Source organism: Arvicanthis niloticus, chromosome 29 (genome assembly GCF_011762505.2).
Source record: "Arvicanthis niloticus isolate mArvNil1 chromosome 29, mArvNil1.pat.X, whole genome shotgun sequence".
In the NCBI taxonomy this organism is placed as follows: Eukaryota; Metazoa; Chordata; class Mammalia; order Rodentia; family Muridae; genus Arvicanthis; species Arvicanthis niloticus.
The window spans coordinates 18,590,867-18,616,743 of record NC_133437.1 but is presented as its reverse complement, the minus strand read 5'-3'; the positions used below and the strand labels follow the sequence as shown (position 1 = coordinate 18,616,743).

At 43.0% G+C, this 25,877-nt stretch overlaps 1 protein-coding gene across 3 annotated transcripts in view; it reads right to left on the bottom strand.

Annotated features, from left to right (window-relative positions):
* Positions 1–25,877, bottom strand: part of Ap3b1 (adaptor related protein complex 3 subunit beta 1) — a 199,072-nt gene that overhangs the window by 158,224 nt on the left and 14,971 nt on the right. For all 3 annotated transcript variants that reach the window (XM_076927169.1, XM_076927170.1, XM_076927171.1), the window contains exons 2-5: positions 14,929–15,004; positions 10,265–10,339; positions 704–799; positions 35–195 (exon numbers count right to left, since the gene is read on the bottom strand). In XM_076927169.1, coding sequence (XP_076783284.1) covers positions 35–195; positions 704–799; positions 10,265–10,339; positions 14,929–15,004 — 408 coding nt within the window. The remainder of the gene's footprint in view (positions 1–34; positions 196–703; positions 800–10,264; positions 10,340–14,928; positions 15,005–25,877) is intronic.

Here is a 25,877-nt window from a genome sequence, read left to right as displayed (position 1 = left end):
TGCAGATACCTTATGTGGTCAACAAAGCACCTACCTGTACAGCTTCTGTATAGCGTGGGCTGCATTCTTCCTAACATATGGCGACAGGTCAGCCGAAGCCTCCTTAATAGCCAGCATCATGACAGGCACGATAATTGGCACTCTAATACTTGACAAAACTCTCAGGGCACTTGCACGAATTAGTTGATTGGGGTCCTAAAACAGTGAAAATGCCCATCAAAATTTCAAGTTTATACTTTCAAAGACACCTGCATGATAGTTGGCAGGTGCTACAGAGCATGATCAACACAGCAGCAGCAGAACGGTGTTTGAAAGACAAGAAGTGAGTACAAGCATAGTTGACTATTTATTACTATGTGGATGAGGCTTTTAATCGTTCATAGTAAAATGCATCATCAATTTAAAAGCGTCCTTTTAAAATGCCCCACTGTCTTGTCTCTGTAACTTTCAACAATCAGTTGGTGCAATGATAAACAGTCCGATGCATAACAATGACTGCATACACTGACAGAAACAAAGGTTCCACATGGTTATGTGGCAATCATTTTCTAAGGTTACTGAATCTGCACACTGGGAAGCCCTTTACCTCTTTCAAGCCACAGCTGGGCAATTTAGCAGATTATTGTCCCATTTCTTAAAGGGACACACCTTAACTGTGCAGGCACCTTGTAGCTACTTACCTGCTCACTCCTCATTGATTTACCTTCAAAGCTCGCTGGAAAGTGCTGATGGACAGGAGAGCCAGGTCCTGCTGTTCTTCAGCATATCGGACGAGGTAAACATACACCAACTTCTTGATCTATTTGGAGGGGAAAAAAGTCATTCACTCCTACCAGGATGAAAATTTGAAACTCAATACTTTATATACCAAAATCTATTCTCAATTTTCCTCAAGTAAGTAAGCGAATCTGGTCACAGCTTAGACTGTAAAGCAGACACTATTTTGTGTATGATTATGCCAGCAAAAGAAAAGACTTGTAAAGTAAGGTTTTGAGGAGTCTCTGAGAAAATGTATGTAATATCAAAATATCAACTAACTGGCAAAAAGAAAAAAAAGATACATGTAAATAACATAGGACATCATCTATATGGAAACGTGTTTCCCCATCTGTCAGACAGTCCCAGTTCCTTAAAGAGTAGCCGTCCCACTCCAATGTACATTACACAATGTTTCAGCCAAATAAGGATAGTACAAGGCAACAATACCAATTTAACATAGTAACTCCAAAGACACGAGATTGAACAGTGCTCTGGAATTTAATGAGGGCTACAGCTCCTCCTGCCCTGCAACACTTCCACTACTGGTGGTAGTGGAGGTCTAGAGAAGATGAGGAGGTCTAGAGAAGAGGTAGATGAGGAGGAAGAGGCAGTGGTAGTGACAAAGAGAAGAGGAGGGGGAGGTGCTGGTATGGTATGGTATGGTATGGTATGGTATGGTGCTGGGATAGGATGGGATGGTGCTGGGATGGGATGGTAACACTGGAAGTAGTGGAGGTGGTAGAGGAGATGAATATGGTAGAGAAGGAAGTGGAGTAGGAAAAAGAGCAGGCTATGGAGGTGGCAGTAATAACAAGAACCCAAGGTCTTGAGTATGCTAAGCACACATCACCACCACCAAGTTCTCAGCCCCTGGTTCCTCTCGATACCACATGGTTTCAGGTTCCTTCTCTATGCTGTTTGTTCCTTCTTAAACACACTCCAGTGTCTCTGTGTTTCTTTCAGTTTAGCATTCAAACTAAAATGAGGTGTAAGTAGAACAAACTAGGTAAGAACTTTTTTTCTTACCTCCACTAATATAATTAACTCATGATTAAAACTATCCGCTTTCGGATGTTCGAGTGTCTCTGTCAGTCAAAGGTAGTTGTATATCTAGGTTGGGTGTTGGGTTACACTTCTGATTGTATGGGCATCTTGTTATTGAGCATTACCAAACTTATAAAGCTTTTGATTAACATTTTTTTAAAAAGTTACTAATAAAAAAAAGAAAAGCTATTGGTAAAACAAACAAAAAAAGAGAAAGAAATAACATTCTAAATGTATGAAAACATTTCTAGGGAAATGAACATTTGGGGAGGGCAAATGTGGGATGGGGGTGGCAGAGGGGTAACTGGACAGTGGGATATCCTGGGTGAAGCAGGTAACCGGGATATCATTTGTAATGTAAATGAATGGAATGATTAATAAAAATGTTTAAAAAAAAAAACAACTATCTGTTTCCCAAGTGTGGTGCCTGGAAGCCCCGCTGTATCCGCTTTCCCAAGTGCGGTGCCTGGAAGCCACTGCATCCGATTTCCCAAGTGCGGTGCAGGAACACTTGGCCCCTTTTAGCATCTTACTAAGATAATTTCAGACAATTCTATGATCCAATCTCCTTAGCCACCTTCATAACATCAGAAACACAAGCTTTATGAGCAAAACACAAAACTTGATCAGCACATGTTCTATACCCTCATAACTAGTGAATACAGTGAACATTCTCTATGTATATTAACCCACTCATCTTTATTACATGACACATGATATAGATGAAATTAATTACAAAAAAATCTAAATATCCTTCATGGCCAAATAGTTCCACAAAATCCTAAAAATAAAATCTAGTTTTTAACCCAGTACTCAGAAGAGCTAATAATCTGTCTCACAGTTTCTTTTCAGAAAAGAAAAAATTTCCTAAATATAACTTATACCTTTGTCTCAACCACACTCAGGTATCCCTGATAACCCCTCCCCCACCAAATTCCACTTAAAATCTCCTGAGGCCAAAAATTAAAGAACAGAATGCTAATACCTAGACAATAAACTATATCCAAGTAAATTGTGCTATATTTAGCATTGAATTTTATGTAAGAAATTTTAATGTGTTGAATGATATAAATGATAAGATCTCACCTCTGCTTGTCTGAAAACAAGAAAAAAAAACCAAAATCATACCTGGTTACATAAGTATGGGACGACTGAGACAGGGTCCCACCCTGTAGCTCACTCGGGCTGGCCTAGAACTCACACTGTAGCTATCACAGCAATCCTCCTGCTTCAGCTACCCAAGTCTAGAGCTACAGTGGCAGACTGAAGTAGGAATATGTGTACATTTCCATATCCCTAGCAAAGAACAGCTTCTTCTATAGCTTTGACAACCCACAGCCACCATGACATGACCACGATGGTGACTTAACCCTGCTCACGAGATAACAACAGCTCACCTGAACGAAGAGCTTTTAACATCAACAATGTGTGGCAGCCCCCTTGCCGTGACAGGAGCACTCCACTCATGCCTCTGGGGGCCAAGAGCAGTCTCTCACAAGTGTCACACCAATCCATTCAGGACTCTGAACATCCACTCTTCCCAAAACTGTACTTAAGATAAACAGCTCTGCGGAAGAAACGTATCTAGAAAGCACGGCTGTCTCTCGTTATAGTGACCAACAGAGTCACTGTCCACTTACTACAGCTACAGTGTGTTTCATCACCTTTCACATAAAGTTCCCTGAACTTCTAGTTGGGTGATGGCTCAAGTAAAAGCATCACATGCGCTTTTCAAACAGTTTAGTTACCAAAATCAAGAAACTTAACATCAGTCCAAGCCTATTATCCTATATGTAATCCATACTTTAAACTTCCAATATCTTATAAAGCATGTTTTCTCTGACCCGGGGTCCTAGCTGTATGGAAGCACCCCGTCTTGCAGGTCGCCCTTCATCTGAGGAAGCTCTTCAGTGTTTCTTCCTGGTGACAAGGGAAAGCACCTGTGGCTCAGCTTTTATTTTTAATTTTCTCTTATTCTTCACCTCACTCTCTGACTTCCCAGTTACACGTGCAGAGTCAGCTCACCGCCTGCACTGCCTCTACGCTCAATGCTCATCTCCACTAGACACAGTTACTATCGCAACTCAAGCAGGAGGCAGATTGGCTGATGGTCACAGAAGAAGAAAAATGGGGACACGGGGCGCTTTCTCAAGTCCTCCATGTTCTGGCCAATGAGATCAATCCTCCAGCTTTCTATTGAACTATTACCTAAGAAAAAGAATTAGTACCTTTCCTCCAAGGGATACCTGAAAACCTGGTAAAATTACACAACCCCCAAAATAAAATTTTCATAAAATATCAGGGGTTTTTTTGCCTTTGAGACTGGGCCTCCTTATAGCCTAAACCGCCAGGAACTCATAAGCCCCTCCCTTCACCTCCTCAGTCTTGGAACTAGAGGACTAGACTCAATTCTCTCGTTCTTTAAAGCAGGAAAAATGTTTGTATTTACAGACAAATGCTTGAAATCATCTAACCTTTAATAAATCATACACAGTGTCTAGCATACAGCTTTGTTATGGAAGAACCAGTCTCCTAACTCTAAGTGCAGATATGCACGGTGAGGAAGTCGGGCCTAGAAGTTCATGTTAAGAGCCAACAGGAACTGACTCTGTGAATCAAGGCGCCTCATCCCAGACCCTCGTCTCTTTAACCAGCGAGCTTTCTGCTTAGATTCCCAATCAAACCCCATGTAAGTTCTTTTGCTCAAATAGGGTCTTCTTGAGCTTCAGAATTTACACACTCCAAAGATGAACAAACATATGTAATACTGTTCCATTAAATTATCTCAAGTGATTTGTTTACATAAGGTACAAACCATAAGTTCCCAAACCAGGCAAGACCAGTTTAAACAGAAACCAAACCAGGTAAGGGAAGCTAGCTTAAAGGTGGAAGAAACTAAAAGATCCAAACCTCAACTACGATTTCTGATTCAAAGCAACGTCTTAAAAGTGTTGATGCCATAATACTGAGCCTGTAATAGATGATTCTTTGAACAGCTCCAGCTAGAGTTTTAAGTTCCTGAATGCAGCTCTGCTAGACAGCAACCAATACCTGCTGGTTGGCAGGTTATCAGCGAGTTCACATCTGAATCAGAAAGTTCTCTAATCACCTAGGAATGAAGGCGCTTGAGTTAAACTAGACTGTATGCTGTCAGCCTGACAATCAGATAGCTGGTCAGAGCTCAGTAACTAACTACTGTCAGCCTGACAATCAGATCGCTGGTCAGAGCTCAGTAACTAACTACTGTCAACCTGACAATCAGATCGCTGGTCAGAGCTCAGTAACTAACTACTGTCAGCCTGACAATCAGATCGCTGGTCAGAGCTCAGTAACTAACTACTGTCAACCTGACAATCAGATCGCTGGTCAGAGCTCAGTAACTAACTACTGTCAGCCTGACAATCAGATCGCTGGTCAGAGCTCAGTAACTAACTACTGTCAGACTGACTGACAATCAGATCGCTGGTCAGAGCTCAGTAACTAACTACTGTCAGACTGACTGACAATCAGATCGCTGGTCAGAGCTCAGTAACTAACTACTGTCAGCCTGACAATCAGATCGCTGGTCAGAGCTCAGTAACTAACTACTGTCAGACTGACTGACAATCAGAAGGCTGGTCAGAGCTCAGTAACTAACTACTGTCAGCCTGACAATCAGATCGCTGGTCAGAGCTCAGTAACTAACTACCCATGATTCACATCGCATTCCAACACCACAGGACTGAACACTAAGGCTTTCCAAATATGTCACTTTAGCTAGGATCTAAAGTCCCCCGCAGTTGTAAGTCATTGAATAGCAATGTCTAAAGGCCGCATACATTTCTAGGAACCATAAGCATTATGATGCTTATGTAACTTGTTTTCTCTGTTTGGGACAATCACTTGAAGTGCTCTTTGTCCATCCTAATCACGCCCAGAGCCAACTCTACACAGCAAAGTTTTAGAGAAGAAACATTAAGAGTCCACTCTGCCCTGATTTCCTTGGGATTTATTTCTCAACAACACCTTTGTTTATCAGAACAGCCAGCGAGCTTTAAAACTGTATTATGAACTCCAGGATGCAGCTAGGATTTATAATGGGTACACAGAAACATTCAGAGCCACAGCTGAGCTAGCAGGCTTCACTGTAATTACTCACAATTGGAGGAGGATTTCTGTGACTGTTATGGCAAAAAGCATAACAATATTAAATCACAGAAGGTTGCAAAACACTAAATTTGTTCCAGTTCTGTTCTAAGAATCAATCAATATTGACCACAAGAGGCCTATGCACTGCCAGGCTGCAGGTGTGCACAGAAAGCCTACTTTCCCTGCGACCATTCTGTGAGCAGAAATGGGAGTAGTTAAAGGTCCGTGACTACGCCACTCTCTGATCAGTTACTTTCATTCAATGTTACAACACTCCTTGCTGTAAAGCTAATCATAGCAGAGCCCGGCAGTCTGCAGGAACACAGGCAGATCTGTCTAATTAGCTCATCGATACCACTGCATCAAACTTCATGAGTTATTGACTAAAGCTTTGATTATTTCTGTACGATAGCCGACTGCTTTCTAGGTCACTTTTGGTATCATTTGACATCTAATGTCAGATGACGTACCATATGGCTCACCTGTGTATCTAAGGCAGCATATACTTATAAAAATGAAATTTCTCGCTTGGCAGCAAGGAAACATCAATCAATTCTCTGAGCACAGGTTTCTAAGAAGCTTATTTCAATTTTTCCATAATATTAGATTAAGTATATTTAAAAAAAACAATCACTGAGTTTTAAAGAACAAAGATATCAAAAACAAACAGCCTAGGGGCAAATGTTGAGATCAGTGGCTGAGAGCACTTGGTGCTCTTACAGGGGGACACAGATATGGTGTTTAGCACCCACGTAGTGGCTCACAACCATCCATAACTCCAGTTCCAGAGGACCCAACACCTTCTTCGGGCTTTCATGAACACTGTACACAAATGGTGCAAAAACCACACATGTAGGCAAAATGCCACACACATAAAACTAAATATATATTTAAAAGAAAGAGACCAGCAATAATGTTTCTACTAAAACTTCTCTTACAGAGTATTGGGCAACAAACCATAACTAGGGAGCAAAAAAGGAAAAGGGGCAAACAGCAAGGTCTCCTACTGATAACCACCTGCCAAGATAAACAGCTCTTAGTGAGCAAAATTAACAACAGGTTGTTTCCACAATGAAAGATCCAAGAAAACCAAGTAAACTTACTACCAGCTCCATAGACTCCATCATCCCTACTTATACCTACAACAACAAAAAGATTACCCAGGTACCAGACACCTCCCAAAGCATGGTTCATGCCTGATGCTGACGAGGGAGGGGTCAGAGGCTAAGGTAGAAAAGGAGAAAAGCTTCAAACAGAGAATGGCGCTGAAAGGGCAATGGCTGGGACGATCCCTGGCTTTGGATGGTGAACGCTCGCATCTGCTGTGACTTTAATGTGTCCTCCATCATGTCTTTATTGTAAAATACACACAGGGAAACAGAACTAGTTTCACGGTGTTGTTCATTTGTGTGAAACACTAACAACCTCAGCACAGAGAACATTCTTCTATGTTAGCAATCATTACTACTGAGACCCCATTCCTGGGGTCTAACACTAAGAGCAGCTTTAACTGTGCTTTGCAAATATTTAAAAGACAAAATCTGCTCTGCACAAAAGTACCACTGAGTTTTGGGCTTGTACATAAGCAACCTGACATGAAAGTGCCCAAGGCCAGAAGAAACCTGGAAGTGCAGTAGGCAGGACAGACCCAAGATGAATCAGATGGCACAGAAAACACTATTATACCACACCCCAAATGCCTTCTGACCAGAGAAACAAAATTAAATGAAGATAAAATTGTCCATGAGCTATTGGTCCACACTCTCTACAAGATCCATAATCTAAAATATAGATTAACTTTTTTAAAAAGCTAAAACAGAAAGACGTGCTCAGCAGTAACATCCTCCTGTATTACGGACAAAGCCCTCAGTTCTATCCCAGCAGCAAAAAGAATGAAAACAAAAAAACTGGGGTAGGGGAAAATCAAGGGAGAGGGAGTGACAGAAAGAGGACAGGAGGGAAGAAAATGCAGGTGTCACCCAAGAGATGAGAAACTAGAACTCACAAGCATTACTAATTTGAACTTAAAATGATGCTGCAGGAAAGAAATGGTTGGCGGGTAATGCTCTCACAGAGCTGTCTCATCTGCGGCTACAGCAGACTAAGGTCAACATCAATGCGCACACGAACCCCTGGACACTAACACTCAGAGCAGCACTATTCCTAATAGCCCAGAGTCCTAAATGTCCATCAATAAACGACTGGAACACAGGTCCCCCATACAGAATGCTATCCAGTATTACACAACTAAGAACCGTAGCCATTCTAGAACTGGGTTCCTCCCACCTTCAATGTCTCAGTGCCAACGGCCCAGTCAGTGCTACCGTGACATGCTTCCACCTTGGCATGTGTTCCCAATGCACATGCTCCATTACACCTATAATGCCCACCATCATGACCCGTCTGTGCTGTGTGGTTTTCTACCCATGCTCAGAGGATCAGCTCTGTCCAATCAATCTCTTGTGTGAGGTCCCTGCAAACCCCTGTCAGTTGGAATGCTACAGCATGAAGACCCTGAAAACATGCTATGTGGAGGTAGCTCTGTATAGCAGGCTGATGATCTTCAGTCAGTCTGCTGGAGCCTTAGGACAGTCTCAAGACCTGTGACTTCATTTCAAAGGATCCACAGGAAATGCCCAGAATAGGCAAATCCATGGTGATAGAAGGTAGGGGATCGAGGAGTGCCTGCCAGTCATCACAGGCTTTCTTTTGGAGCGAGGAGAATACTGTGGAATTGTGATAAATTCTATGACTATACTAAAATCACTAAATTCAAAATGAAACGGAGCAGAATGAACCTTGTTACCCAGTGGAGTTCGCTCAGTGACAGGGCTGGGGCTGGAAGCTGCACCGGGGCTCAGTGGAGAACAGTGGTGTATTGCTCAGGCATGAAAACGAACACAGCATTGCTGTGGCGTGTGCTGGCGAGAGCAGTCATTAGCACCAAGGTCCGTGTCCTCCGGAGGGACACAGCTGTAGCTAAAGCCTCTGCAGCAGTGCCAAGCTAATCTTCTTACCAGTTTTACTACAGAATTCTCCAAGTACCCTCCAGCCAACCACACTCCACTACAGGGAGTCCAGCCACTCACACTGGTGGGCCATCCTCATCAAACACATATTCAGGAAAAACAAATTAAGCAGAAGAAACACAACCGGTGGGCTAGCCTGTGGTGGTATATTTTCTTGATGGGTGTGGGAAGGCCCAGCTCACTGTGGGTGGAACCATCCCTGGGCTGGTGGTCCAGGGTGCTGTAAGAAAAAGCAGGCTGAGCAAGCCATGAAGAACAAGCCAATGTGCACTGCTCCTCCACGGCCTCTGCCTCAGCCCCTGCCTCCAGGTTCCTGCTCTGACTTCCCTCAGTGAGGGCCTGTGATGTGGAGCTGTAACTTGAAATACACCCTCTGCTCCTCAGGCTACCCCCAACAGTAGAAACTCTTACGACAAATACCATCATAAAAAGTAGAAAAAATTATATGGGGGGGTGTCATATAATGTGCTGAGAATACTATCAAAACCACAAAATAAGCACTCCCTGAAATCTCCCTCCCCATCATGGCCTCCTGATTCAGAGTGCCCTGCCCTGTGTTATCTGAGATGCAGTTGCTGTGGATTTTCTACGCATGCGGTAGGGGACCTCACAGCCAGTGAGACAATGTCCTCACCTTACCCAGAGTTCTTCTGCAGCACAGATGAAGGCATATGGCTTTGGCATCAGGCTGGTGCATCAATCTAGCTTCTGGGAAAGTGTCTGGCAAGGGCTGAGCTCAGTTAATAAACCTATGCAGGTACACGGAGAACTTCATACCTGTCACCATAGCCAAAAAGGCTTCAGAAAGCTCCGGGTTGTTTTATTTTGTTTTCCGGTTTGTTTTTTGTTTTGTTTTGTTGCCTTAGACATGGCAGAACAGCCACAAACCCCAAGTCTGGGTAGAGTTTACTAGGTCTGTCTCACTAGAAATAGGCTATCAAGAAATGAAGTCGCCAGGACAAATGTAAACTGCACTGCCTTTAGAAATCACGGCAGCGGACACAGGTGAACAATGTCACTGGAACCACGGAAGCCAACACAGGTGAATGATGTCCTAGGAATCACAGAAGCCAACATGGGTGAACGATGTCACTGCAACTTCAATCTTATTTCTCACAGTTTCAACCAAAAACCCAAAGCTAAGTCCAACCCTCATTGGCATACTTTACCTAGAGTTGAGTTTGCAGACATTTTACCATACTAAAAAACCAGTGATATTTAAATATATTAAATTCCGAAGAAGCTGGAAGTGTGTGGTTGGCTTACACAGCAGGAGTCATAAAAACAGTCAAAGCAAACAGTACCTCAATATTCTTACTGGCCACATTCTTCACAACAGCAGGGAAGAGTTCCGAGGCATTTTTCCCCTTGGCAATCATCTGCAGGGTTAAAGAGGAGAATCAGGACAGAACCTTTTAAGTTAATAACCTGAAAACAAAACATGTTCTGGGAAATTTTACACACACTAAATATTTGACAGATTTTGTCACAAAGCAAGCTGTATAATAACAGTTAAACTCTTTTCCAGTGTCAACCACATCCCAATTCACAGACCACAAATGTTCAACATGTTTCAACATGAATTCAGAGATACACGGACACAGAAAGGGAAATGTACAGTCAAACATGGGAGTGCACTGCTGTGACCCCAGCACCTGGGAACAGAGGCAAGAGCAAATCCAGGGCCAGCCTAGCCTGTGTGAGACTGTCTCAAAAACAGGAGGAGGAAGATGAGAAAAAGGAGGAAGGGGGAGGGGAGAGGAAGGGAGGGAAGGAGGAGGAAGAATAGAACACACATAGTAAATGAAGGCGAGCACACAAGTGTCCTGCACTGTCCCGGGGTAACTGCACAGCGCCACTCACTCCTTCACTAGGTGCTCTTTCCTATCTCCCAGGTTTCTACATTAGACGCATCACATGTGCAATGGGTGCAGGGACTTTTCCAAGTTCTCTCGGCTTTTTCAGAGGTTCTCCTATTTCCAAGCTGTAATTTTCAGAGGTCTCTTCACTAGTGTCTCTCCCTCCACCCACTGAAGGTCTGTGTACCAGCACTGCACCAGATGCCCAGTCCCCCAGAGCCCGACATCCACCTCCCTAACTTCACATCAGCAGCTGTCTCTCTCATCCCAAAGCCACTCTGCCTAAAACCAAACTCAATTTTCTAGAAGAAAGATTTTAAAACAAAGCAAAAATCTATTACAAGAGGAATTTATTCATTCCACCAATTCTCCTAGACAACAGACACCAGAGAAGGGTCTTGTTCTCTCCTCACATCTATAGATCAACCAGGTGCTCATTCTTAGATGAGTCCTGTGAATCCAGCTTTGCTGTTCTGATCCTACCTCAGGTCAGCATCATCTTGCTGAGGACTTCCCCCAGCAGTTCCCTCACTGCCTGTAATACACACAAGCGTATTTATGCAAGCTTGTTATGGTGTAGCCAATGGCAGAAGGCTTATCTATTATGCACAAGGTCCTGGGTTCAACCCTACCATCATGAAAAGGGGAAAAAAGCCCCCTGTCCCCACTCACTCATGTCAGGCTACTTCAAAAGTGCCTTACAATCTAAAGCTCAAACTATTTCAGTTACTTCTCCAATTCCTCTCAGCTGCCCTGAGATCTCTCCTTAAGCTCCTTGGCTACACTATCAACAGTACTGGCCCTCTCTGGCTCCATCACTATCATGGTTGCCACCAAGTCATTTGACTTTTTCTACATTCAATCCTCCTGAGGTATCACCCCTCACTGAAGCCATTCCCAAGGATCTGAGGCTCTTCGTACCCTTGTCAGAATTACCTCCCAGAATCTGCAATCCACACTTTACAACCTGCACTTTGGAGTTTCCCATCAGCTACAGTAGATTTCTAGTTATTAATTTTTAGTTTATATCTATTTGTACTTTTATTTTTTTCTCATTCTCAAAAGTCCAGCTAACGTGTGGTATGTCAGCTTTATTATGTATGAAACATTTGTGTGTCATATAAATACTGTGTGGTATTCTATGCTTTATAATTCCAGTAAGAAGTCATAATTCCTTTCTGTTGAGACATATTTAAAATATTCTGTAAGACTGCTAGATACACAACTGCATGTTTATAAGCCCAGCACTTGGGAGGCTGAGGCAGGAAGGTTTGAGTCAACCTGGGCTACATAGCAAAAAAAAAAAAAAAAAAAAAAAAAAAAAAACCAAATAAACATTCCTTATTATTTCCTTATCTTTTATTATTATATTTCCCTACTTGTAATATTTTTACTTGTATGTTTTGTGAAGCTTGCTGACAATCATAGAAAATTCACAAAATCTTGCAGCTGAAATATTTTGCTATGACTTATAACCCTGCATTTTCTCATCCATCAAGTACGTGCTCTGTATGGACCTTCTCTGAGATTCTGTCACATGAAACACTATCCCAAGGATAATTCAACTTTATACTTTTTTTTTTTTTTTTTTTTTTTTTTTTTTTTTTTTTTTTTTTTTGGTTTTTCGAGACAGGGTTTCTCTATGTAGTCCTGGCTGTCCTGGAGCTCACTCTGTAGACCAGGCTGGCCTCAAACTCAGAAATCCGCCTGTCTCTGCCTCCCAAGTGCTGGGATTAAAGGCGTGCGCCACCACTGCCCGGCTTCAACTTTATACTATAGAAAATTTTTCACAAAGTTAATATGTATGAGGGAGAGAGAAAAATACCCTACAGTACCATTCTAAAAATGTTTGCTGAGAAACCGCAGTGCACCAGAGATACAATGGTCCTCAGCCATGTAGTCCCTTTGAATGAATATACATGATGTTCCATAAACAAGGAAATAGCATATCTGAGGGTAGTCATGCTGACAAAAAGAGAGAAAAGTGGGGAGCCCTGCGGTGTACATGGACTGCTGTTTTCCACGTGATCACAAGGCTCTCCTTTCAGGGGATGCTGAAGGAAGGGAGGGGGGAGGGGGAGGGGGGGAGCTGGGGAAGCAGGGGATCTGCAGGAAGAGCAGTTCCCACTTCCTGCACGCTCTGTAAGCAGGAGGCCAGAGCAGCCAGGGAACAAGGGGAAGAAGGATGATGGCACAGCTGGGGGACCACAGGCAAAGGAGGTGGCTTGCCACGGCTAAGAAGGAAATGGAGGGCTACTGCAGAGCTCTGAGCAGAGGACAAGCCTCACTGGACTTACATCTCAAGAAGATCTTTCCAGATTAGTGTGGGAAAGAGAACAGGAAAGACAGAAGTGCCTGAAACAGTTGTGAAGCCGCTACCATCCTCCAAGGGAGAGACAGTGAGATACAGAAACAGACTGATATAAGTCAGAGAGAGACGAAAAGGCCGGCTGGCACAGAGTGAGTGGAAGATGGAGCATGTTCTCCGAACGAAAAGATGAGGAGCAGCCGTGATGGAGATGAGGAATCGAGTCGGCTACTCAGACAGCAGCTGATCAGATGAACAGAAACGGTATGAGAGAGCAGAGCAAACTGTTAGTCTGCGCTCACAAAGGGATGATCACTCACAGCATAGCCCTCAGTGTAGGAAGAACCAATAAGACAGCTGAAGACTCCCTGAACTCAGGTAAAGACGGCCTTACTGTCAGGCTGTGGAGAGCAATAGGAGCCTTGGCAGTAACCTGGATTGTTTGGAAATTGCCAATAATACAATTAGATGTAACCCATTCCTGGCACTACAGACTTCACTTGGGGCAAGAGGTGCGTGGCTGAGTTTTGTCTCCCCCATTACATGGTAATTCCACTTCTATTTCCGCCATGTGTTTACTTTAAAGAAGCTGCTGCTGTACTGGGCCTCACTGGTGCTGTACTGGGTCTCACTGGAGCTGTACTGGGCCTCACTGGTGCAGTACTGGGCCTCACTGGTGCAGTACTGGGCCTTACTGGTGCTGTACTGGGTCTCACTGGAGCTGTATTGGGCCTCACTGGTGCCGTACTGGGCCCCACTACTGCAGTACTGGGCCTCACTGGTGCTGTACTGGGCCTCACTGCTGCAGTACTGGGCCTCACTGGAACTGTACTGGACCTCACTGGTGCTGCACTGGGCCTCACTGCTGCAGTACTGGGCCTCACTGGTGCGGTACTGGGCCTCACTGCTGCAGTACTGGGCCTCACTGGTGCTGTACTGGGCCTCACTGGCTTTCTGTCTCCCACTCTGCTGTCTTTTCAGAGCAGCATGGTGACATTTTTACCTGGAACCATGAATCTGTCTCTCTTTCAAGCTTCACGGGTCTCCTGGCTTGTTTCCTATGCTGTTTCATTTTGACGCTTTGTTAAATGGACACCTGAAGCTCATTTTGTCTTCCAGGGAACATCTTCTTGTTACAAAATCTCCCTCTATCCCTCCAGTGGATGTTAAGACACTTAACTTCACAGATAGGAAATGAGTCCCGCAAGCTTTTTAGGTGCCTACATAAATACATTCTCTACCCTTATAATCCACATATTTCCATGAAAGCACTGCTGCATCATGGGATCCTCTCCTAACTGTACCATCAGACTCCGAGTACTTAATGCAACTGTTGTTACAGTCAGCTCATTCATCTTCCCACTGTCCCACTTTAAACAGCCTAGCAACACCCAGAGCTTCGCTTCATGGATGGGTCTTAGACTCTGCTATGAGAAGAGAAGAAAGGATTTTAGCTCTCATGCACAGCACTGTGTGCTCACAACTATAGGCAGTAAGATTACAAATAAAAATCCTTAAATACCTTTAGGTGAAAACAGGCTTATGCCATTGCCTTATTTTGTCTTCAAAATAATTGATTCTAACTCACAGAAGAAATACCTCGATATCAGAGATAGAAAAGTTAGACGTAGAACACAAGTTTCTTGATTTCTTATGTGACTGCCTCCTTAACATTTTTAAAAGGTAATATAAATTAACTAGGAAGAACAGAGCAATGTTGCTTACCTATTAGCATGCAGAGTAGATATAATCACTATCTACATAGCTCCCAAAAGTCAAAATACTTCACCATCTGACTTACCCCAACGATTCGCTTCATAGCATCTAGTTTGGCAGAATCTTTGTTGCTCTCCAGCATCTGCTTCAGGTCTTCATTCCTATTACAAAAAAGAAGACATAATTCCAGACTTGGACTTTTTGCAAAAGATAGCTATTAAATCTATCATTCGTATGAGAACAGGAAACAGAACAGATAACCAAGGGCTGGTCTCCTATTTCCTCCCACAAAGTCTGGGTGTGCGGCACATTGTCGTAAAGCCCCAAGTGACACAGAAGTAAGAACTGCCCTTCAGCTTGACATCTGCTGATGAAATGCCAAGGAGAGCATGGCGTAGAGTCACTTACTTCAAAGTTTCTTCGATATAATCATCAGGGAAAAAATTATCAAGTCATCTCTAAAATACTACCACATGCAAAAACAAAACAACCACACTAAAACCATTCTCAGACTACACTACATAAGAGCCTTGACTAAGTGTGTGCCATTCACACCAACCCAACTTCCTAACCCCTGTTGCACAAATAAATAAGGACACTTCCTTCATTCTGGGACTAAAACCACTTTAACATCTGAACAGTAGCCTGTGGTGATAAACATTAGTTAGTTATAGGGATGATAACACAGGGCTGAGAAAGAACTACTTAGAAGTTTGAGTCAGTGGGATGCAGCAACTGGAAATTGAGACAGACAGGAAGGGTGGCCTTATTCCCAGGTCAAGACCCACACAGATAACACTGCTACCCTGCAGCAATGACACCAGGGGGCCATGTCTGCCTTGTTTATAAGGCTCTCTGCTATTTAAAACTGCCTTAAAAGAATCTAAAAAAAAGGCTACTTGGAAGAGCTGCAGAGAAAGGGAGGACTGCCCCAACACTTCCTGGTGGTCATGACCAGCCTTCTAATCTTCTCTGGGGAAATTCACAAATGTGCACTAAAGAAAATATATAATTTGTAACCTCTCATCACTTTTCATTAAACAAAATGAAATAATTTTTGAAGACAGATTGCTAAACAAAGAGTTCTTGACACTCAGGAGAAGTAGTCTACCAACACTTTGTCCTTGGACAGCAGCCAGAGCTAGCTATGTGATGAAGTTTGTTTAGGACTCCTAGTCTGGGGTGTTACGGCAGGCCTGGCAGGCTAAGACAGATCTTAGCACCCGGAAGCAGACTGATGCTACAAAAATTGCTTTGCAACTAGGTACTAAGGAAAGGATTCAGAGTTCTAAAATACACATTCGAAAGAGGAGCAGAGAGAAATGCACGTGTTAAAGATGACCTATGAGATCTCAGACAGGAGGGATCATGTTCTTGGAAGACAGAGGGAAGGTGGCTCTTGTTCTAAACAGCAGCAGAGACCTTTGGTGAACTGTTAGGATGTCTTAAAGAAAACAGAGATGAACGGCAGGAGCTTGGCAAGAACCATGGTGCATGTCTGTGGTCCAAATACCTGGGGAGGTGAGGTACCCCTTGTGATTGGACACTTTGTTCAGGTGTGCATAGCCATCAGAGCATAAACCATCTGATGCTCTGAAGAATGCTGGCTATTGCAGGAGCCTCATGTACTGGCTCCATTCTCCCAGCTCCCACAGACTCTAGAGCAGTAAACAAAATCCTGTCTCAAAAAAAAAATATATATATATAGAATTTGATTTTTTTAAAAAAATGATTTAAATATAAATTATATATATATATATATATATATATATATATATATATATATATATATCTTCAGAAAAATACCATTATTCCTTAGAGAAACGCAAAATGAGGTATCATTACACACCCGCAAGGGCTAAAAGTGACTGATAATAATAAATTTTGGCATGGACATGGAGCACTCAAATTCTCACAGTTGTTGGGAGAAACATAGAATGTTATGATCATGTAGAAAAATGAGAAACTCTTACAAACTTAAGCATACACTTGCTGTACCATTCAGCCATTCTTCCTCAAAGAGAAATAAAAGCACATATCCGCACAATGACTTATAAAAAATATTGTAGTAAATCTAATAATAGTCATTTCATAACAGTAAGCAACTGAAAAAATTCTAAATGTCCATCAGCAAAATGTGACTAAGCCATATGTTGGAATATTTATCTCTCAGCAATGATAAGGAACTAGCTACTGATGCAGGCAACAACAGGTTAATGAACTCTCAGAATCATTATTCTGAGTCCTTCGACTCAGACAAACACAAAAGGGTGAGGCGGGGCTTCTTGTAACACTAACTCTACTGCAGCTGTATGCCTACTGCAATACCCTGTAGGAGAGGACGGAAGCATAGGGAAGGTTTTATGTCTAAGAAGATGTAAAGGCTCTGCACCTGTGGTGGCGATTTCACAGGCATGAACATCGGTCAAACATTTCTATTATAAGGTTTAAGTGGACAGTTGATTATATCAAATCCTCTTTCTCTAAGATGGATAAGGAGGAGCATTACAGCACCTTAACCATCCACTGGTTTAAACAAGACATTTAGTTCTAAAGACAATGAAAATCACATCCAAGAAGGACATATGAGATCAGACATTGATTTGCAGACTTTGAAATGAGGGTGTACATCCATGTTTATTCAAGAATTAAAATCACTGAATCCCATTTTAGTTCATCAGAAGAAAACTCTCAAGTTATTGAAAGAAGCTGTTGGGGCAGAGCCTAGAGCAGTGGTTCTCAACCTTCCTATCGCTGCGACCCTTTAATACAGCTCTTCATGCTGTGGTGACCCAACCACAAATAATTTTGCTACTGTTATGAACTGTAATGTAAATGATATCTGATATGCAGTCCTTGTGAAAGAGTCGTTCAAGCCCCAAAGGGGTTGAAACCCGAAGATTGAGAAGGGCTGGCCGAGAGGGTGACACCAAAGCTAGCTACCACTACTACTACCACAGTTCATGAGCTACGATCTACCAGTCTGCAGCAAATTATGAAATACAGCCAAAAGAAATCCACTTGCATGGCTCCTGCATGCACCACATTCACCCACCAAACAACAGTCCCGGAAAAGTGCCACTGAGATGCTCAGGGGCCAGTGAGATGCTCAGCTGGTAAGGACATCCATCCCAAACCTAGCAACTTACATTCAATCACTGGGAACCACATGGCAGAAGCAAAGAACCAACTCCCACATGTTGTCCTCTGACCTCCATGCACATCCAGGTTGGACACACCCATAAAAATGTAATTTTTAAAAACAAAGAAAGAAAACTCCTAGAAGGCCTTCCCTTCTCAGTTGACACTTAAACACAGATCCATAGGAGCCTCAGCACTTCAGACACACAGCTGTCTTACCTCATGCTTAAAATACTTTACAAAGACATAAAACATACTCAGCACCTACCAAGAATGCATGAGAGGCTAGAAAGACGGCAGGGTGGTTTAGAGACTGGCTGCTCTTGCAGAGGACCAGGGTTTGATTCCCAGCACCTACCCAGAAGCTTAAAAACATTCCTAACTTCAGTTACAAGGGATTTGATTCTGGTCTCCAAGAGCACCAGGCATGCACACAATGTACTTACATACATGTGGGCAGAACACTCTAGACTGTGATGGTTATTCTTGTCAACTTGACTACCTCTAGAATCAACTAAAACCTGTGCAGCTCTTAGAGACTTTTTCTTAACTAAATCACTTAAAATAGGAAGACATACTTTTAATCCAGACCTTTGGAGTAAGAAAACCCACCTCCAATCTGGACCACCCCTTTGCTGGCAGCCTATATAGAGAACATGGAAGAGGGACGTTTTCACTCTGCCTGCTTGCTCTCACCTAGCTGGCAAGTCCAATCCTGGCATTAGAGCCTACTTCTTCAGGATTCTCAAGTATACTGAAGACCAACTGAGATATCCAGCCTTGTAGACTGAACAACTGCTTGATTCTTCGATCTTCCTTTGATAGACAGCCACTGTTGGACTAGGCAGACCACAGTGTGTAAGCTGTTCTAATAAATGCCCTTTCTAAATATATATATATAGACTCACTCTATAAGCTCTGTTCCTCTAAAGAACCCAGACTAATATATAAAATAAATCTTTTAAAAATAACAAAAAAAAAAGAAGAAGAAGAAGAAGAAGAAGAAGAAGAAGAAGAAGAAGAAGAAGAAGAAGAAGAAGAAGAAGAAGAAGAAGAAGAAGAAGAAGAAATGAGTGTGAAGTTGACACTGAAGTTAAGCCTTCTGGAGACAGCCTTTGTTGAGGTGTCGGAGCTAAAGTGAGGACATGTGGGTGGGCCCTATGCCAATCTCGACTATCTTTAAAGAAAGGATGAGTATAAGAACACATACAACACGGAATGATCAGGCAGGGACACAGCAAACCAGAAAAGGGGGGCCTTGAAGACAAAGCTGCTGACACCCTGATCTGCCACCTTCAAAAAGTTTGTATTGGTTAATTCACCCAGCGTCTGCAACCTAGGCAAACTAATACAGGGTTTAAATGTTAAGAAACTAATCTTATACCAAAACAATTAAAAAAGAAACACTAAACACACTTTACTTTCTCCCAGAAAGAATATAGGCAATGCAAATTATTATGAAATAAGTTTACTTTTACTTCTCAAATGGTACATTAAATATAGTAGTGACCGTTTGCAGGAGACAAAAAACTACAGTAATTAAAACATCCAATTAAAATATACCCAGTATTTATGTTAACTAAATAGAAGAAATAGCTATGTATAGAAACTGCAAGGCTGAGGAGATGGCTCAGGCATTTGATTAGGGTAAAGGCATGACACATACAACCCTGATGGCCAGGGTTCAATCCCCACAGCCCACGTAAAAAGCCGGCAGCAATGGCGTGCATCTATAATCCGAGCACTCCATGGTGAGATGGGAGGCAGTGAGGGGGAATCATGCAGAAGCTTGTGGGCCAGCCATCCTGGAGCACACAGCACAGCACCACAAGTGGAAGGTGAGAGCTGACTCCCAAAGGTTGACTTCTGACCTCCATAAGCACACCATGCAGCACTCGAGCTCCACCCCAAACAAGTAAGTAAACAAATGCTTGGGGCTGGAGAGTGGCCTCTTTGGTTAAGATCACTCTGTCCTTCCATAGGACAGGGATTTCATTCCCACCACTCACAAGGTGGCTCACAACCATCTGTAACTGCAGTTCTAAAGGATTTGACCCTGCTTCTGACCTCTGAGGACACCAGGCTCACACATGGTACACATACATGTATTCAGGGGAAACATTCATACACATAAAATAAGTACTTTAAAAGACAAACCATCTCTGAAGATTTACAACTACTAAATATGAAAATACTATAAAATCTCAGAGCAGTGACTTAGAATGCCCTCTCCCAACATCTCAGGCTCTTCAAAACTCAAAGACAATAGAAAGCTGTGGCGGTGTGGAACAAGGGCACCTCAGGCAACTCTTCCTTCCACTCTGTCCTGTCCTTTCGTTTTACATAATGATGAATACTGAATGGAAATACTGAAACCTGAAAGCAACTTGTTAAATCGTATTCAGGTTAAGAAAACAAAAAAACACACACACACACACACACACACACACACACACACACACAAACAATTAGATAAGAACTAACTAGAAAGAGATGATTGGACACCCAAAAGCCATAAAAGGGGAAGCCTTCCTCCTTGTTTCCCTTTCCTTTTCCCTAACAATGTTCTGGAACTTTCCTCACCAGTGTTACCTGGAGAGAGAAATGGACAATGAGAAAGAATGAAATATCAATTTTAAGACCTGCCTAGCGCTCATCCAGACATCCCCTTGCTCAGTCCTGATGGAAGCCTGGCTAGTTCCTTCGCTCATCCAGACATCCCCTTGCTCAGTCCTGATGGAAGCCTGGCTAATTCCTCTGCTCATCCAGACATCCCCTTGCTCAGTCCTGATGGAAGCCTGGCTAGTTCCTCCTATGTTCAGGTAGATGAGGAGCTCTTTCCAGCCACCCTGTGTCCTGTCCTATTCTCTAAAACGAAAAACTAGAAACCAGGATCCAGATATTAAAGCCAAAGGTTTAGTTCTTGTTTAACAGAAAAGACAGTCTTCAAGGCAAACACAGATGCGTTTAGTGCTGCCCCAGGAAAGAGTTACTAACTCTGAGGTCCAAGGGAAGGGAAATCAGGCCCAGGCGCTGCTTCAGCCAGAGACAGTGCCCACCTTCCCCCATCTGTCACAATGACCTCCCAGGTAGTGCCTTCCCCAAAGCCTCTTTGCTTATCACCAAAACAGGAAGGGTTAGAACAGCTGACACCTTCCTGCTCGCTGTCTCTTCCTGCTCCTAAGTCACTGCCTTCATGGTGTTTATTCAAGCCTGACCAGGAGCACCTGTTACTGCATGACTCTTAGAAACTAAGAAATGTTTCTAAATTTCGAGATGCCTGTTTGAAATACTGTTGAGTGAGCAACATTTGAAACACAATGTGCATCTGTGTCAAAAGCATGTTCGCTTTCTATTTACCTGCTTCTTCACTTACCCGCAGTCTTAGGAACCTGCAATATTAGGGAACTGACTTTATTTTTACATAAGTGACATCTTGTGGTGTTAAATGGTATAACTGTTCCTGTCCCGTTCAAAATATGCCTAAAAGTTTCAAGGAACAGGAAATGCATGGCTGAAAAGCTAAAGCAAACCTTATTCTGACCAGGAAACGCTTGTACTCTTCCAGAATAAACCGGAATACTACCCAAAGCAACATGGGACCAGTCACGCAGAACAACCTGGGAGATAGGTGAGTTTGGGAGTATCAATGGCCTTTCTTTTTCATAAGTCTAAAGCCCAGAACTCATTACAACACTACCCCTTCCCGCGCCCCCCACACCCTCTCTTCCTCCACTCCTTGTAAAGCAATGAAGAGGAAACTGACATCCAGCAGGAACTGATGCTTCTCAGTGACAAAGTATTATCTAGAATTCTATCTAGAATGCCTGGGCCCAGACCCATGCAGGCACTCAAGAGTACACACACACACACACACACACACACACACACACACACACACACGGAAACGTAGAAGAATAATTTGACAGTATAATTTTATGTTTATTGAATCCAATAAAAATGGGGTGGTATTTTATATACTTTTTCCACTGTATTTTTCTAGTAATTTATTTTTATTGAATTTTATAGAAGTATTCATCCATGACAGACTGAAATTTTTCAAAGAAAGAAAAGCTCTTTAGCAGTTTGTGACTAGAGCATCACACAATTAACTTGTCAGCCTTATTGTGATATGACTTATAATAACATTCTCCAGTTCTAAGAGTATACCTTGTTCAGTTTTCAAACATGGGTAAAGCCCTGCAATCGCCACATCAACCACAGGACACTCCTCCGAGCTTGCCCACAACCCTTCACAGCCAGACTCTCTCACACTAGCCAACATCCTGATGGGTTGCTACCACTGTGACCCTGTCTTTTCTAAAACTGCATACAAGCAGAAGTCATTACAGCAACTATAAAGCAACTGGCATTATGTGTGTGCTCCTCAACACAGACTAAGTGGACCTTCTAGGCAGATCCAGTATATCTATAACAACTTCTCTGATACTCATGGAGGTGTTAGCTATCACAAATCTGTGAATAATTTTTATTTATTTAAGAGGACTAGTTTTGAAACAGTGTCACCACACAGGCCAGGTTGGCCTGGAACTTGAGATCTTCATACCTCTGCCTCTGTAGAGCTGGTATTGCAGGGTAAAGACATCTACCTCCTTGAACATCTTCTTTATGGTACGCATATACGCATGCCTGAGTGGAGGTCAAAGGACACCTTTCAGAAGTTGGTTCTCCCCTTCAGATCCTTGGGCTTGCACTGTAGGGACTTTTACCAACTCGCTGGCCCCTCAAGCATTTACTTGCTCTGTGTTGAAAATATTCCAAGTCTTTTTCCCTAAGTCTTTTAAAGTCTGCAGCAGTAACGATTCCCTAGTCACCCTACAATTACCTTCCCTCCCCTCAGAACAGTTCAAGAGCTGTGTACCACTAAGAGAAACACCTGAGACTTAAACCGTGGCACAAGTGCTGAGGACAGTGACTTCCTTCAGAGTTGTACCTCAACAGGAGATATCAAAATGGGGGTGGTGGTGGGGGACAGGACATTCCCAAGGCTGCCAGAAAACTCTCAAACCCGGGCTTTGAGAAACTCCTAACAGGAATACACAACTCCTGTTGGCACGTGGCAAACCTGAATGGATTTGCAGAAAGGGCTGGGAGCTGGAGCAGGATGCACTGCTACAGCCAAGGCTCCTGCCTTCCTGACACACTTGGGAAACAGCACCAGGGCCTGGTGATGCTTGCAGTCTGCCTTCCCTTCCTCTGATCAGAGCCTTGCGCAGCTTCAGGCATGTGCTGTTCACTCACCACAGACAAAAATATAAAAACAAACTCCAGCTACAACTGATGGAACCTTTGACCAGCCAGTCACCCACCATCGCCTCTCGAACCAAAATCACCCAAGCATAGACAGCATTTTCTCTACATCCTGTGTACAGGACTAAAGGAGAACACATATTACAGGCACTCGCTTAACCCTTGCTAAGCTTTCCCCTCCTCACTTTTTATTAAAACTTCTGCCACATAGGACAACGATCACTTCATTTAAAAAGCCAGGGTACAATCTCATGAATCCTTCAGAGCACGCCTCTAGATTGAGATAAATGAACACTGTCTTCCATCTTGAAGGGGCTGCCTCCATTATGTCCCATTTGCACTGGTGACACACAAAAGAAAGAAGAGGTGGGAGGGGATGGATCCCTTATGAAATTGTATTCTAATAACAAAAATAAATGCACTTGAGAAGCAGATTATAAGTCATAAGGCAGCAATGAAGGAAGTAAAACTACAGGACAGACTGCAGAAGAGAACAGAGGAAGCAGATTGAGAGTGGTCGCACTCAACAAAGAAATGGGGCCTGGGAACAGACAGGGCCTTTCAAGTGAGGAAGGGGAGAGGCAGGAGAGAAAGACACTGCAACAAGTAACAGGACTAAAGGTGTCAGTGTTTATGCTCAGAGTTTTAAGACAGCTGAGCAATGAGTGTTTTTCAAAAAAGAATTATAACCAAATATATTTAGCAAGGCCATTCTGGTTGCTATGTCCAAGACATCAAGACTGATGTAGTATAGGGATCTCCAATTCCTGTCATGAACCCACCTTGTAAACTGCCACAGAAAACAGCCATTTTTAAAGCAAGTGCACACAGGACAGATACAGGGAGGACGTAGAAGCCACCATCCCCTGTACCCTCAGTTGGTTCCCTCAGTGCATTTTCCCCTGAGAACTGAACCAGAGAACCAATTATTGTGACTGAATCGACAAATACTGAAATGCAGTCACAAGAGTGACTAGAACTTGAAGAGCAAAATCAAAGAAGAAACCACCTGAAAGGTTCACAAAGTTGTCTCCACACTCCCTTCAAGGAGATGACACATTTCCAAGGGGCAAGAATCTAAGAAAACAAGCAGAAAATGTCACCCGGGAGGGAAGTGCATGAGGAGAGGCTTCAGAGGGCACCACTAGAGAGAAGTGCAACAATGAACCCCTCTTACCCAGGACTGCCCTGGGCTCTTTCACCACAGAAGAGCCACACGGACAGGATAATACACTGGAGGTCCAAGAGGGAACATGGCACTGAAAAGAATGCACAGAGCCTCAAACTAACAAAGTTCAAAGTGATCGGCTGACAGACTCACCAAAGCCTTTATCCTGAGGACCCAGAATCTGACTAACCCATGAGATGGAACAGGACAACAATGACAGAACCTGAACAGCAAAGGGATGTGAGAGAAAGAGAACAACCACAGAGACAATCTATAGCTGAGTCCAATTCTAGAGTTACCAAGTAGACATTTTAAATAACTAAATACGGTCACAAATCACAAGAAAAGATGGACAAGACAGATAATACACAGAAGTACTCTACGAGGATGCTTGTTTTAATCCCAGGTATGGGGACATGGAGCTACTTCTACTTTGCAGCAGCTATGATTCACCCTGTGCTCTGGCAGAGGTGTGGGTTTGCCAACTGCTGATAGTTTCTGAGATTGTGTGATGTTTGAAACTCTGCAGCCCTTTCAGAGGATACAGAAATGCTAGGGCCCCGACAGGTGGGGGTAGTGATTGTTGGTCGTTGGAGGTAAGGGTTGATTATAGTTTGGTGCTCAAAGAATAAGAAAAAAGAAATAGATTCAGAGATTTTGGTCCTCTCTCCTCTCCACCCTTCTTTCTCTCTCCTATATAGTGGTAAGAGCTGAAAGCTGGGGGAGGGAGATAAAGGGTGGAAAAAACCTACAAAGTAGCTAAGACTGGCTACAATATTCAGAACCGAAAAGTACAGAATCTGAGATCGAAAGCCCTCTGCGCAGGCTTAACACCAGACTAGGAACTGAAATTAAAGCTCAGAGACAAGGACAGGAAACAGCATAGATGTATTCCATGCTATCCAAATACCTACTACAGCTGTAATTAGAGCCAAAAGCAAGGGTGAGAAATCAAAGTACAAAAATAACTGAAGAAGTTGTACCAACCTGAGAAAGACTTAAGTCACGTATTTTAAAAAATCTTAGGAAACGGGAAAGACAAAGTCACGCCAAGTGTTGCAGTCAAATGATAGAACAATGAGAAACCATCCTTAAAGTCATCAAAATGAAACACACTGGCAAAAGACACACCTGCAAACCTCCCTATATGGGGACAAGTAATAAATAGTCTAGGCTTTAATAGCCACACCATCCCTGACGTAACTACTCATCTCTACTGCAGCATGAAACAGACAGAGAATGCATAATGGGGCATGGCTATGTCCCAATCAGACTTATATGGATGGGCAGGTCTTCCATGACGCTGACTGCCAACCTCAGAAGACTGAAAACAATGGAACGAGTTTTTAAAGGAGCTAGATTAGAAAAGGGGAGGAACATAAAATTCTAGACCTATTAAAATATCTTATCATATATGATATTAAAATATCATATATTTAATTCGATGATGGCCA